General features: G+C 36.8%; 1 protein-coding gene across 2 annotated transcripts in view; it reads left to right on the top strand.

The window, feature by feature from the left end:
• The first annotated feature begins 254 nt into the window (after nucleotides 1–254).
• Nucleotides 255–14,146, top strand: part of LOC144959600 (uncharacterized) — a 28,860-nt gene continuing 14,968 nt past the window's right edge. The window contains exons 1-5 of one of the 2 annotated variants that reach the window (XM_078892224.1): nucleotides 255–486; nucleotides 4,002–4,839; nucleotides 5,987–6,149; nucleotides 8,095–8,172; nucleotides 10,441–13,705. In XM_078892224.1, the coding sequence (XP_078748350.1) occupies nucleotides 4,012–4,839; nucleotides 5,987–6,149; nucleotides 8,095–8,172; nucleotides 10,441–13,705 (4,334 nt within the window). In that variant the 5' untranslated portion in view covers nucleotides 255–486; nucleotides 4,002–4,011. Of the gene's footprint in view, nucleotides 487–531; nucleotides 2,088–4,001; nucleotides 4,840–5,986; nucleotides 6,150–8,094; nucleotides 8,173–10,440; nucleotides 13,706–14,146 lie in introns of those variants that run through there. The other variant, XM_078892225.1, reaches the window with a different exon arrangement.

The following is a 14,146-nucleotide window of genomic DNA, read 5'->3' on the forward strand; positions in this document are numbered from 1 at the left end:
GGGGAAACCCTAGAAAGAGGAGAGCTAACGCTGTCGTAGCTCCTCTTTCTATGGGGAAACGGAGACAAATTGATGGCAAATATCGAAAGATTGTATCGACACTATCGTGCTCGATAAGTAGTCACGAATTTAATTTATGGCTTTCGAAATCACAATTCAAGTGTAGCATTGTGTTTAACCGACGCATACGTCGCTTGTGCCTCGTTCTGTCATGCTAACCTTCTCTGCCGTCACGTCGTGTCGTTTCTAATTTTAGAGTTCATGTCTAAAAATAGACCAATAACATCAAGGTAGTTGTTGGTCGTGTTGTTGCTCACAAACACGTCTGCTACATATTCGCATTCCTCACCCACAAACCAAGATGGATTCTGACAGCAACTGGAACCGTAGTTGCAATTTTTGAGATAAACATTTTTCCAGATCACATTTATTTGACTCGCTTACATTTGGATCAAGGGAATCTAAAAGGAAGTAAAACTCGAAGGTGTGAGTTTTCCGTTTCAGTTTGTGATTTGGAAATCTGAATTTCACGCCTCTCACTCATTCATCACCACTCCCACTCTCTCAATATCAAGGCATCTCTCACACTTTGTCTCACTCAGAACTGTAACCAAAGAATATAATACAAAATGTTTTTATAATCATTGTTTTAACCAATATTTGAAATTGTATCGTCTGAATAGGGTTTGCTGTTGCTGTTGTTTGTTTCTCAATAGTCAGTAGGAGTTTTGTATTTCATAATTCGTGGAATTATAGCTTTTACCTGTATTAGCCTAGGTCTAGGTAGACGAAGTTTTTAAATGTCAAATGGTTTGGGTGTGTGTTTTAGTTTGATTATATGCGTCGTGCATGTTCTGTTCCTGATAATATTTCACCTTGTTACAGGTGTCATGTCAACAAATTTCATATTAATATCATCTCCTTGATAGTAGTGGATTTATTTGAAATTTTAAAAATATCGTTAACTTCTTATGTTATTATTAGGTATATTCAGTGTGTACTTGTTTTCAGGTCTTATTACCCAAGTTATGGGCTTTATTGTGTTGTAGTTGTAGAGTAATACTCTCAGACCAACACACAATATTGAGCACTACACACAGCAATGTTAAATTCAAGCCCATAATTATATTTGGTTGTCAGACTTGCAAGTATTTGCACCTAGGGTATACTGAACTCGAATGTGGCTGTAAAATCCGTCACAAATTCATAGATATTGTGTAAAATTGTTTTTGAAATTGAAGAAAAATTTCATAGTTGACTTTAATTGTGTTGCCTGATACAAATATTAGGTAGATATCAAGGTAAACATGATTCTCAATTTTTCTAGCTGCACTTTTTTTTGTATCACTTTCTGTTGACGTTACTCCTTGTGAGACACTTCTGTTTTCTCAGCTCGTGTCTTCAGATTATTTTCATCCTGGGATTTTGAAACAAGAATGAGTAGACAATAATGAGCCAAGTTGAATTGAAAGTCGATGTTCGCCCACATTCAAATTACAAATTTGCTGTGACTACTTTGGCTTAATTCCCCAAGTATTTCACGCATCTCACTTTGGACTTACCATGAGTGCCCACAATTGGTCATTTGGGCATCAAAATTACTCTATCATTACCTGGCCAACAGACTATGTTTTGATGAAGTGTTGACGCATATCATTGATCATGCTTTGTTCACAATATCTCTTTTGTTTTCTTTTGCTGTTACTGCAGTTGTGTAACTTTGTTTACTGGTAATGGTTGGTAGTAAATTCTCATTGCCAGTGACATGTGACCCATAAACATTTTTTTTGTTCACTGCCCTGTAATCTAGCAATAAATAACAATGTGAAATTGAATGTAAGCTTCAATTTAATATACGAAAACAGATAAAAAGGACGTTTTGGGTTTCCCCTTTATCAACAAAACAGGATGAATGAAACACTAAAGACGAATGAGTAATGTGGTAGTGGCGTTGTTAAGATGAATAAACAAAAACATTGATGGGTAGGAAATAGTATAGCAGTACATTATAAGGAACAAAACCTTCATTTCATAGACACTATTTTTGTACTGGCATCATTATGTTATCCGTCACTATTTATAACCAGGTAATTATTTACACTTGATTTAGTTTATTAACCCTCTCCTTACCAACCAAAGGAAAAATCGTTGCATTCGTTATGACCCCAACCAGCACTTTTATCATTCAGATTTCACTTGTAAATCACACAATTTAAATTTAAAGACAAATGTTTTATTATAGTTATAAAAACGTGACATTGTGTTTGTAGAGTTCATTTTTCTGATCAATATTATGCATAGAATGTATTTATTGTTTTACTGCTTGAGTAAGAAAAAACTATTTTTGTGTTGGGTGGATGTGAAATTTTGGGGAAAATTCTGAAACTGGCTGGTAAGGAAAGGGTTAATGTGGAGATAGTGCTTTACTCAAAGTAAGATGCATTGCAGAGCCCAAGTCTTGGGATTATTGATCAGTACCCATTCCTACATGAATCTAGTGATTTATTATTAACACCAACTTATCTCTTTCATTGTTAATGCTTTTGTTTTGTTTATAAAATAACGTCTTCTTTCAAGATAATACCTGTTAAGTGTTTCTGTTGACTTGGGACTCCTTATAAAGCGTTGTGAACACATTTAGTGGAGACTGTGTTATATAATTGCTCTGGGAAATTAATATATATATTTTTTTAAATTGCATTATCTGCTGTGGCTTCGTGTGCTTTTCTTTATGTAGCAAAATCAGACAACTGCCAATGTAGTCTGAGGCTGGGTGATTAATGAGGCACTTTACACACTTTACATGTGTGTCAAAGGTCAATTTGAAGAGCTCTCACTTCACTACACACATAGGGATTGGTATCAATCTAGGGCGAGTCAAACATTTTCATTTTCCCGCCCAGCAGAGATTGGATAGCTAGGCCTGTTTGGTCTGGTGGAAAGGTGATAGACTAGTATACCATAAAAAGTGTAGCAAGCAATTGCTACTCTCCGTTCAATGCTATGGAAACTGGGATAAACTATGGCTTTGAAATGCTACTAATTTTTACACACATACTGCAATTTAATTCTCACATTATGCAGTTTAATTTGGGTGTGACCGAATACCAAGCTAGAGGCAGTTATGGATATTGTTTGAAAACTACTAGTTCAGAAAGAGCACTTTGAAATCTGTATTCATTTTTAGGTGGTAATTGGATTCAGTAGTCTGATGTCACGCCGCCCGGCAATGGCGGCCATCTTGGTTCTAAACAAAGAAAATCATTACTTTTTATTCTTCATGCTGGCTAGAACTTTTCATATGCCTTGTGATCAGAATGTGTAAAAGTCAAAACAAGATCAAATTTATGGGTTTTTCCCTCTGGATATGCTTTTATGCTCGCCGGAGAAATATTTCATACGGGCGTCTGCCATTGTTCCGATAGTTTAGAGCCAGTGTTACTAGGTTACCATGCGTCATTAGGAAGGAAGTGACTGTTGAAGAGTATTTGGTTCAATAAGGTTGCTGGGGTAAAAACTGAAAAGCATTGTAATGGACATTGAATGTTGAGCAATGCTAGGGATGGGAATATGAAAATGTTGCTGCTTAGAGCTCGAAGGAACAAATAATGATAAGTATTGAATTGTAAGCTTCAATTTATGAGACGAAGACAGATACTGTGGACATTTCAGGTTTCCCCTTTTTTAACAAAACAGGATGAAACAGAGTACCTCATTCATCTGTAGTGATTCAACCATCCTGTTTTGTTGATAAAGGGGAAACCCGAAACATCCACAGTATCTGTCTTCGTCTCATAAATTGAAGCTTACAATTCAATACTTATGATTATTCTGTTTGGGGGGGATGGAAATGGAGATGTGTTTTTTTTTTTAGATGTGCGTATTTACATATATTGATCTTTTTGTTACTTTTAAAGTTTCATACTGTAGAAGCATTTGTGATATTTTAAACCATCACCTCATTCATTTACATTCAGATTTATTTTCCCCTTCTATCCCAGCCTCAGAACCATGGACTCCCTACCACCATTGGTTAACTCGGAGCCCATGACTTCTTTAGACCAGCCAATGTCAAACAAAGGAGACGATGTTTCAATGATGAGTAATGACAGTTGTCCACTAGAAATGGGAGAGTTACATTCGACAGATGCAATGGATGGGCTGCATTCGGCAGATGCTGCTGATGTGGCAGAAATAATTACAAGGGGCTTGAAGGATATTGTATGTAATAAAGTGGATGCACCGTCTTCAGAATTTGAACATTTGAGTATTAATGACGAAGATTACAATGAACTGATAGGGGGAAAACCAACGCATTCGAACGCTGTTGGTAGTTGTGATGTTGAAGATAAGGTGGAAGAAAAAAACAGTTTTAGGAAAGAAGAGGGAACGGCATTAATTGAATCTGAGAACTCTTCTGCAAAGGAAAGTATTACTCTTACTCATAATAAGGGAAGGAAAAATAAGTTAAGCGAAGATTGTGACGTAATCAGTAAGACTGGTAGCCCTCATTTAATGAAGGCGAATGATGGAGTAGCTGCATGTGTTCCACCGGATGTCGACAAAGACCTTGATGCTATAGCTGAAATTATTTCATCATCCACTGCTAATAAGGAAAAATATGAAAATATTGTATCGCATGTTAATCAGAGTGAAAAGATTCCAAGCCCTCGTATTTCTGGTGATTGTGATCAACCGAAAGCAAAGATAGGGGAATTGAAATCCCCGTCTCAAATTGATGAAGTTAAAGCGACGCGGACAGAAACAAAATTGGAAAGAGATTCCTCTGGAACTGTCTTGCATGTCGTGGACCTTGAAGAGGACTGGGATGGAAATTATGTGAGTATGATTTGAAAAAAACAAAACAAACAAAACAAGATAAGTAAAGATTCAATTATTTATATAGTGCAATATCAACTTTACGTGCTCAAAGCAACAGCAATTTATTACATGTGGGATGAAAATTACGCCTGTTAGGGCGATAGTACTTTTTTTTGTATTCCAAGAAATATATATTATGCGGCTATGTGGTCTAGTGGTATGACACTCACTTTCAGATCGGAAGGTCCTGGGTTCGAGCCTTGCTTTGCGCATAGTTGATTTTTTGGAAAAGGCTCTTTACTCACATTCTGTCACCGTACTCGAGTTGTAAAATGAGTACCTGGCCGTTAACAGCGTTGTCCCTATCAGGAAAAAAATATAATATCTCCTAAGAGACGTCATGTCTCTACATGTTACGTGTTGCTGTTGATCAGAGACCCTTTGTGAAGCACTTTGAGTGTGTTTAGTGGATATTGCGCTCTATAAAAACTCAATATTAACATTTATAAAAAAAATGTAAGAAATCAATGTTGTGAAGATAATTGAAGAAGGGCTTTGGAACTACTAAGCCATGGAGCCAGAGTGTATCCCAGTTTCTTTTGCATGAAATAGGCAATAACAATTGCTTGCTACCCTCTGGAGAGGACACTAACCTATCACAAAGTACCTCCCACTAAATCAAATAGACCCTGGTACCCAGTCACTGCTGGGCGGACAAGGAGATCAGAAAAAACAACAACTCCACTTCACCCAGGATCATTCTCTGTCCCTTTGCGTGTGAAGCGAGTACTCTACCAACTGAGCTATTGGGACCCCCTGACTGATTTATTAAAAAAATTTTTTAAATTATGCCTTTTGCGCCACGATATCATAAGATATCGTCGCCTAGGCATTCCACGGAGGAATATAGATAACTCATCAAACAAGATGTCTGATGTCAACAGGAATCACCCATACTGTCCGAGTGAGCAAATTGGGGGTTAATAATCTTGCTCAAGGAAAAAAAACGGAAGTGCCTGAAGCGGGACTCGAACCCGGGTCATATGGATCACAGTGCAATGCCTTAACCTTTCGGCCACTTCGCCCCCCCATGACTGATTTATTTGATAGAATTTAATAATTTCTAATAATAATATCGTGTCTGTTACTTTTATTCTGGCCTCAGGATCCTAATTCCCTCACAGGATCAGTTGCTCCCAATACAGGTCTTCGAGATAGAGGGGGCTCCAGTCGAAACAAGCCAAGCAAGTTTCCATCTTCAACAGGTGCTCTACGTCGGATTCTGCCAAAGACTGTACCAACATCTAATGTCAACACCGATGGCACAGGTATATAAAAAAAATTCCCTTTATTTATCCCATAGGGCAAATTTGTCTCTTGGGCAAGGGTAGACTGGAATAACCCAGGCATCAGCCGCAGTGCAGCACCACAAATTGAGCTAGGGCGAGGTGATTTATATGCTCAAGGCCACACAGCATGGTGGTGGGTGATCGAACTCGGTACCTTTCAGGTACGAAGCAAAGACCGTACCGCTGAGCCACACTGCCCCCTATGAATGAATGAATATGATTGCAGCTGTCTCCGTGGACACTTGCCGTGAATGTGTGTGTTACTTCGAGTGCGTCAGTCTGTTTCTAGTATCCAGTTAGTAATTTGTTTCCATAAATATCTATCCAGTGCAAGTGTTTTTAGCTTTTGAATGGCATCTTGTGTGTTAAGGTGCTGAGGCAATTGGATGTTTCCTTCTGCTGTTGAAATCAGTTCTTTGGTTGTTATTTCTTAATATATTTGATATTTTGGAAGTGATATTGGTGTACGCCCTCTGTATTTGACTCCTTGTTCGAAGTAATCATCCATTGAGGTTTGTGCTGGAATATTTTTATCTTGTTGGAGCACGTGTCCGAACAGTTTCCATCTCTGTTTCGTTATTCGTTTACTGACTGGTTGTACTTTGCATCTGTCATATACATCCTCATTACAGGTATATATAGTGACGTTAATAATATTAATAATAATAATAATAATAATAATAATAATAATAAAATAATAATAATAATAATAATAATAATAATAATAATAATGATAATATATAATAATAATAATAATAATAATAATAATAATAATAATAATAATAATAATAATAATAATAATAATAATAATAATAATAATAATAATAATAATAAATAATATAATATAATAATAATAATAATATAATAATAATAATAATAATAATAATAATAATAATAATAATAATAATAATAATAATAATTTATGTAACCCATCACCACAAAATGGTTTTATGTTGAGGTTAAACCATGTGTGGCTTTGTTGTCTAGTGGTATGACTCTCACCTTCGGATCAGAAGGTCTTTGGTTCGAGACCCACTCATAGCAGTGCAGGGTTGAGTCCATGGCCATTAACAGTGTTGTCTGTGTCCTCAAAAATTGTAATATAGCCTCACAGGCATCATGTCTCACCTTACATGTTAAATGTTGCTTTTGACTAGGGACATCTTGTAGTAGTAGTAGTAGTAGTAGTAGTAGTAGTAGTAGTAGTAGTAGTAGTAGTAGTAGTAGTAGTAGTATGGTATCCCTACTGAGTAGTCAGTCAGTTAGTATTTAGTAGTAGTAGCGTATGGCTACATCTCTCCATTATGGAAGTCTCAGTCATCGTTAAATTTGCCACCGCAGTTGAGGACAGCTTCGAAATCTCCCACCAATCTCGTACCAGGGCAGTGTAAGATTCTGTAGTCTGCTGTTCGGTCTTCTGACATGTGACAGTCGGGGACTCTCGCCCATTGAGTGGTTTGCAGGGACTCTTGTAAAGTGCTTTGAGTTTAGTGTCTTGTGCTATTAATTGCTCTGTTTTTTTATTATTATATTATATTATTATTATATTATTATTATTATTATTATTATTATTATTATCATTATAAATATAAATTATAAATGCTATCCTTTGGGGTAGGACACAAAGTACTTTCTGCCAGGTCGAACAGATCCAGCTATCCAATCACAATCGTAATTTTTGAAAAGGCCTTTTTTCTCACATCCTCTCACCTTACTCAGGTGTAAAATGAGTACCTGGCCATTAACAGTGTTGTCTCTGTCGGAAAAAATTGTAGTGATATCGCCTAGCAGGTGTCATGTCTCATCCTACATATTAAGTGTTGTGTTGGCTAGGGAGGGACCTTTTGTAAATCGCTTTGACCACGTTTAGTGAATATTGCACTATATAAATGCTTTAGTTATTTTGGTGTTTTTCTTGCTACAGGAAGCGACAACAAAAAACCTGGCACATCAGGTCTAAGTGCCAGTATTCCCAGTGTTGTCGAAGAGGCCATTAGTCAAGGTAAATATGATTTAAATAATTAAATAAATAAATAAATAAATAAATAATAAAACTTTATTCATAAGGAAATTGGTTTTAAAAACATGAATTGCAAGAATTATTTAAAAAATAAGTGTTACAACATATCTTTTCTTAATTTTATAAAGCAATCTTTTCTTTTCAAAAGAATAGGGTTGGGTTTTAACAATATTCGTACAGCCATTGTTTGATTTTCACCAACGAGCACATAATTACTAGCAAATCTAAAATTTATAAAACTATTTTGTACAGATTGATCTATGAGCAACTTGCCAACCTTTCTTATAGTAAGGATAATTCTTTCACCTGTTGACTCAAATGAATATTTAAAAAATCTGCTAGGTCGTAATACTCGGTCCTTAATTTTACCTTTGCCTTGTGAATCGCCATTTGGCGATTTAGTAGTAGTTGTAGTAGTAGTAGTGGATATAGTAGTAGTAGTCGTAGTAGTAGTAGTGGATATAGTAGTAGTAGTTGTAGTAGTAGTAGTGGATATAGTAGTAGTAGTCGTAGCAGTAGTAGTGGTAGTAGTAGTAGTGGATATAGTAGTAGTAGTCGTAGTAGTAGTAGTAGTAGTAGTAGTAGTAGTCGTGGTAGTAGTAGTGGTAGTAGTAGTAGTAGTAGTCGTAGTAGTAGTAGTGGTAGTAGTAGTAGTAGTAGTAGTCGTAGTAGTAGTAGTGGATATAGTAGAAGTAGTAGTCGTAGTAGTATAGTGGATATAGTAGTAGTAGTCGTAGTAGTAGTAGTAGTAGTAGTAGTAGTAGTAGTAGTAGTAGTAGTAGTAGTAGTAGTAGTAGTAGTAGTAGTAGTAGTAGTAGTAGTAGTCGTGGATATAGTAGTAGTAGTAGTAGTAGTAGTAGTAGTAGTCGTGGATATAGTAGTAGTAGTCGTAGTAGTAGTAGTGGATATAGTAGTAGTAGTCATAGTAGTAGTGGTAGTAGTAGTAGTAGTAGTAGTCGTAGTAGTAGTAGTGGATATAGTAGAAGTAGTAGTCGTAGTAGTATAGTGGATATAGTAGTAGTAGTCGTAGTAGTAGTAGTAGTAGTAGTAGTAGTAGTAGTAGTAGTAGTAGTAGTAGTCGTGGATATAGTAGTAGTAGTCGTAGTAGTAGTAGTGGATATAGTAGTAGTAGTCGTAGTAGTAGTAGTAGTGGTAGTAGTAGTAGTGGTAGTAGTAGTAGTAGTAGTAGTAGTAGTGTAGTAGTAGTAGTAGTAGTAGTAGTGTATAGTAGTAGTCGTAGTAGTAGTAGTAGTAGTAGTAGTAGTATAGTAGTAGTAGTAGTAGTAGTAGTAGTAGTAGTAGTAGTTAGTAGTAGTAGTTTAGTAGTAGTAGTATAGTAGTAGTAGTAGTATAGTAGTAGTAGTAGTAGTAGTAGTAGTATAGTAGTAGTAGTAGTAGTAGTCGTAGTAGTTAGTAGTAGTAGTAGTAGTAGTAGTAGTAGTAGTAGTAGTAGTAGTAGTAGTAGTAGTAGTCGTAATAGTCGTAGTAGTCGTAGTAGTGGTAGTAGTAGTAGTCGTAGTAGTGGTAGTAGTAGTAGTAGTAGTAGTCGTAGTAGTAGTAGTGGTAGTGGTAGTAGTAGTAGTCGTAGTAGTATGTAGTAGTAGTAGTTAGTAGTAGTAGTAGTAGTAGTAGTAGTAGTAGTAGTAGTAGTAGTAGTAGTAGTAGTAGTAGTAGTAGTAGTAGTAGTGTAGTAGTAGTAGTAGTAGTAGTAGTAGTAGTAGTAGTGGATTAGTAGTAGTAGTAGTAGTATGGTAGTAGTAGTAGTATAGTAGTAGTGAGTAGTAGTAGTAAGTAGTATGTAGTAGTAGTTAGTGATAGTAGATAGTAGAGTAGTAGTAGTAGTAGTGTAGTAGTAGTAGTAGTAGTAGTAGTGTAGGTAGTAGTAGTAGTAGTAGTAGTAGTGTAGTGTAGTAGTAGTAGTAGTAGTGTAGTAGTAGTAGTAGTAGTAGTAGTAGTAGTATTTGTAGATATGTAGTAGTAGTAGTAGTAGTAGTAGTAGTATAGTAGTAGTGTAGTAGTAGTAGATATAGTAGTAGTAGTGTAGTAGTAGTAGTAGTAGTATAGTAGTAGTAGTAGTTAGTAGTAGTAGTATGTATAGTGGATATAGTAGTAGTAGTAGTAGTAGTAGTAGTAGTAGTAGTAGTAGTAGTAGTAGTAGTAGTAGTAGTAGTAGTAGTAGCAGTAGGAGTAGCAGCAGCAGCAGCAGCAGCAGCAGGCCTTGTTGATTATGATCATCTCATCTCCTTACAGATGTGGAAGTAGACAGCCCATTCCATCAAAATCAACGATTAGTGACGTTGCCAGAACCAGAACCAAATCATGAGCTATTTCCACATCAGCAGCATCAACGTCAGCAGATAATATCCACCCAAGCCAGTCATTTTCCTAATCGTCATTCTCAACACCAATTCATAGGAAATCATCACACAATCACTTCTCCTGTTTTGAGCCCCATGTTGTCATATCAAACACAACAACAACAACAACAACAACAACAACAACAACAGCTTATTCAGCAACATTGTTCTAACCAAACTGTGTCGCCTCAACAACTACCGCAACTAAAACAACAAAATCCACAGTTGTCGTCATCTACCCAACAATTGATCCAACCCAGATCCCTTCCTTCCCCTTCCCCATTCCCAAACCAGAACCTCGGCCTTGCAACTGTTGACCAACAACACTACCACAACAACAACAACAACGCAGTGCTCCCATCTCAACAAAGATTTATTTCAAATCACCAAGGACTTTTCCAAATATCGAACAATGTTATAGGACAAAATCAGATCATTGACGACCTGTCTTTTTATGGTGCGGTTGAACAAAATCAATTTTCGATTTCAAGACAACAACAACAACAACAACAACAACAACAGTCAGACTTGGATCCCTTCACTCAACACCAGCTCAAGTTGTCTATGAGTAAAAATAAAACATCCAAACGACTCAGGAATCACAATCCAGGGAGTGAAAAAGTTAATGCGATGAAGATGGTTAAAGGTGATGGTACCGTCAGTGTTGGTCGTCGCGATTTTTGTGGTGTGAATGGTGTGAATAGAAGCGTGGGGGTCCCGGTCATATCAGAGAATCGATCATTGAAAACCTATCAGCAAGATTATAATTTACAAGCCACGCCATCAATACATTTGAACCAAAACTATCCGTTGACTGTAACTAGTGATAAGAATATTGTAAGCGATGATAATATAATCGAAGATTTTACATTGGATGAGGAGTTAGAAGCGATAAAAGAGAAAGTTAAATTACAAAATGCCATTGGGACCACTGCAGTCACAGCGGGCAGTGTCAGTAATAATATTGATTACAGTGCCATGCTGAATAATGAGTCTGGAGAAAATCAGAGATTGTTTACTGGAGTGCAGAATAATCTGAACCCAGAAATACTTCTGCAACGACGACAACAACAACAACTACAACAACTACAACAACAACAACTACAACAACAACAACAACAACAAGCTCTGCTCAGGAAATTTCAGATGACCCCTCAATCTCAAAGTAGAGTACAAAATTTGGAAGGAGGTCATTCAACTTTGTTGAGTGCTAACAGTAACAGCAGTAAAAATCTTTCTGGTATAGATGATCTTCACTTATCAGGTGATTTAGATTTAGACATTACTCAATACCTTCTCAGTACTGGTAAAACGAGCAGTGGCAGTGATAATGCTATGAACAGCTCAAGTCTGGAAAAGTACTTAAATTTTGCTCCCAATGATGGCAAAGTCTCGCAAGGTAATAATATGAGAAATAGGTCACAAAATTTGAAGGACACGGCACAGCTTGAGGGATTTCCTGGAAATGTAAACGGGGACAGCAGGTTGCCTACTGAAGTGGGTGGTGTAGATGTACTCGCTTGGAGTTGTAGAAACGACAACTATAACGATGTGGTTGATGATGATGATGATGATTCACAGCTTTGTAATAATAAATTCCCCAAAAATGCCATGAATTTTTCACCAACAACCTCAAATATTCATCGAGATGAACTGTACAAATTGTTGATGGATTTGAACCAGCAGAAATCAGAGCAGGGTCAAGTTTATCAGTCGACAAGAGGGACTAAGGTGAAATCTTCTGAACCTTTGTCAAATTATAGACCTAACCCTACCATACCAGTCACTGCCAATGTCACAAGTAATGTACCCAATGATTTGCAATTCATCAGTTTTAGCAGAAATAGCCAATCCTCCATGCAGTCGATAGAGAGCAATTTAAACAACCTGAATCATGGGGATTCTGATAGTCATCAAAGTAAGCCTGTAGGGCTATTTCCTAACAATGATTTGAATTGTAGGTTGAATATCGTAGAAGGTGCTCCACAATACGACGTCAAGTCACAAGTCTACAAGGATAAGAACATGAACGGTTTCCCAGGACTTGAAGGATCTGGTGAGATATCAAATCAGTTGTTGAACAAAAATCCTAAAATCCAATCAGAGACTCAAGCTATGAATCAATTGATAAAGGATCAACAGAAACTGTCACCTTCATCAACACAAATGACGAGATCATCAACAGAAAATGCTCAGAAAAAAAAGAAGAGAAGGGTTCGACAGGGTCAGCCAGTGAATATGGTCTCTGAATGGGTTAGTGGTGTTGGTGGGGCTGGTGGGGGTTCGTTTGATCATTCAATGTCTCAAAGCATGCTCACCCAGCAAAACTTTCACGACTTCCAGCCCTCTGCAGAACAGGCTTCTGGGTACCTGCAGCAACAGGAGTATCTCAGATATCAACAACAGCAGCAACAGCAAATAAAACAGCAGCAGCAGCATAACCATCTTCAGCAAAGCTTAAACTCAACAAAAATGAATATGATGAATATCAATATATCATCACCACATAACTTAGGAGCAAGTAGAAATATTGGCCACCAAATTCAAGCATCGCAACAACAATTGAATCTGACAACATCACCTTTTCCCAACGGTCACCCCCACCATCAGCAAAGACAGCAACAAACACAACAGAATTTATACCAGCCTCAACCACATCAACTAAATCCATCGACATCCCTTGTATCTAGGGGCACTGCACCAGTAAATAAAACATTGTCTCAATCTCCTTTACAAGCCAGGATGCCTTCAACAACGTCTTCAGGAACAACCTCAACCAAACATTTAAAACATGTCAGTCATTCTCGTCAAGACGGTCACCAAGCTACTCTTTCCTCAAACACGATAAATCACAACATTCCAATGACACAATTAAATCTATCTCTTCCCGTGGGTGAACAAGTTGCTCATGGAAGAGCATCATCATCATCATCATCAAGATTATCTTCCTCTGCCATGTCTCCTTCAAACCAACGTGCACCAGAGTCCATGTCACCAATGGACAGCTCATCTGGTAATTTTATGTCCACCAATCAAGAGCCATCGTCTGTTGAGTTTCTGCATGACAGTGTTATGAATAGTATTGGATCCAGTCATTCTAGTGTAGAATCAAAACGTCGTTGGTTTGAATCTCTTAGTGTGGACGAACAAGAGGAAACGTGAGTAATAATATTTTAGTTTTTATTTATAATCTTTTTAGTTTTTTTTAACAGTGTAAACCATTTTAACTCACTCAATCCTAGAGATTTTTGCTACTTTTCAAAATTGGAAAAAAATGTATTAAAATGAGCATGTACATAGATTATTTTATTCAACTATCATTAACATACAAAAACTAAAAACATTAACTTTGATACTACACCTATAGTTTGTCTCAGAAAACTGTAATAAATATAGTCGGTGTTAGGGTTGAGTGAGTTAAACAAATACAGTTTAAGCCAAATAAATTGCTAAACTGAAAAGTATTTGAATTGTAGTCACTTTGCTTCTTGATTCATTTTCATGACTGAAGATGTGAAAACGTGTGTATGAAACAGTGCCAGATAAAGCTAAAAGTAAATTACACGAAAAAAAACAAAAAAACAATTCCCCCCCCCCCT

This window comes from Berghia stephanieae, chromosome 14 (assembly GCF_034508935.2).
Source record: "Berghia stephanieae isolate SIO BIC M18660-M18661 chromosome 14, UCSD_Bste_1.3, whole genome shotgun sequence".
Classification (NCBI taxonomy): domain Eukaryota; kingdom Metazoa; phylum Mollusca; class Gastropoda; order Nudibranchia; family Aeolidiidae; genus Berghia; species Berghia stephanieae.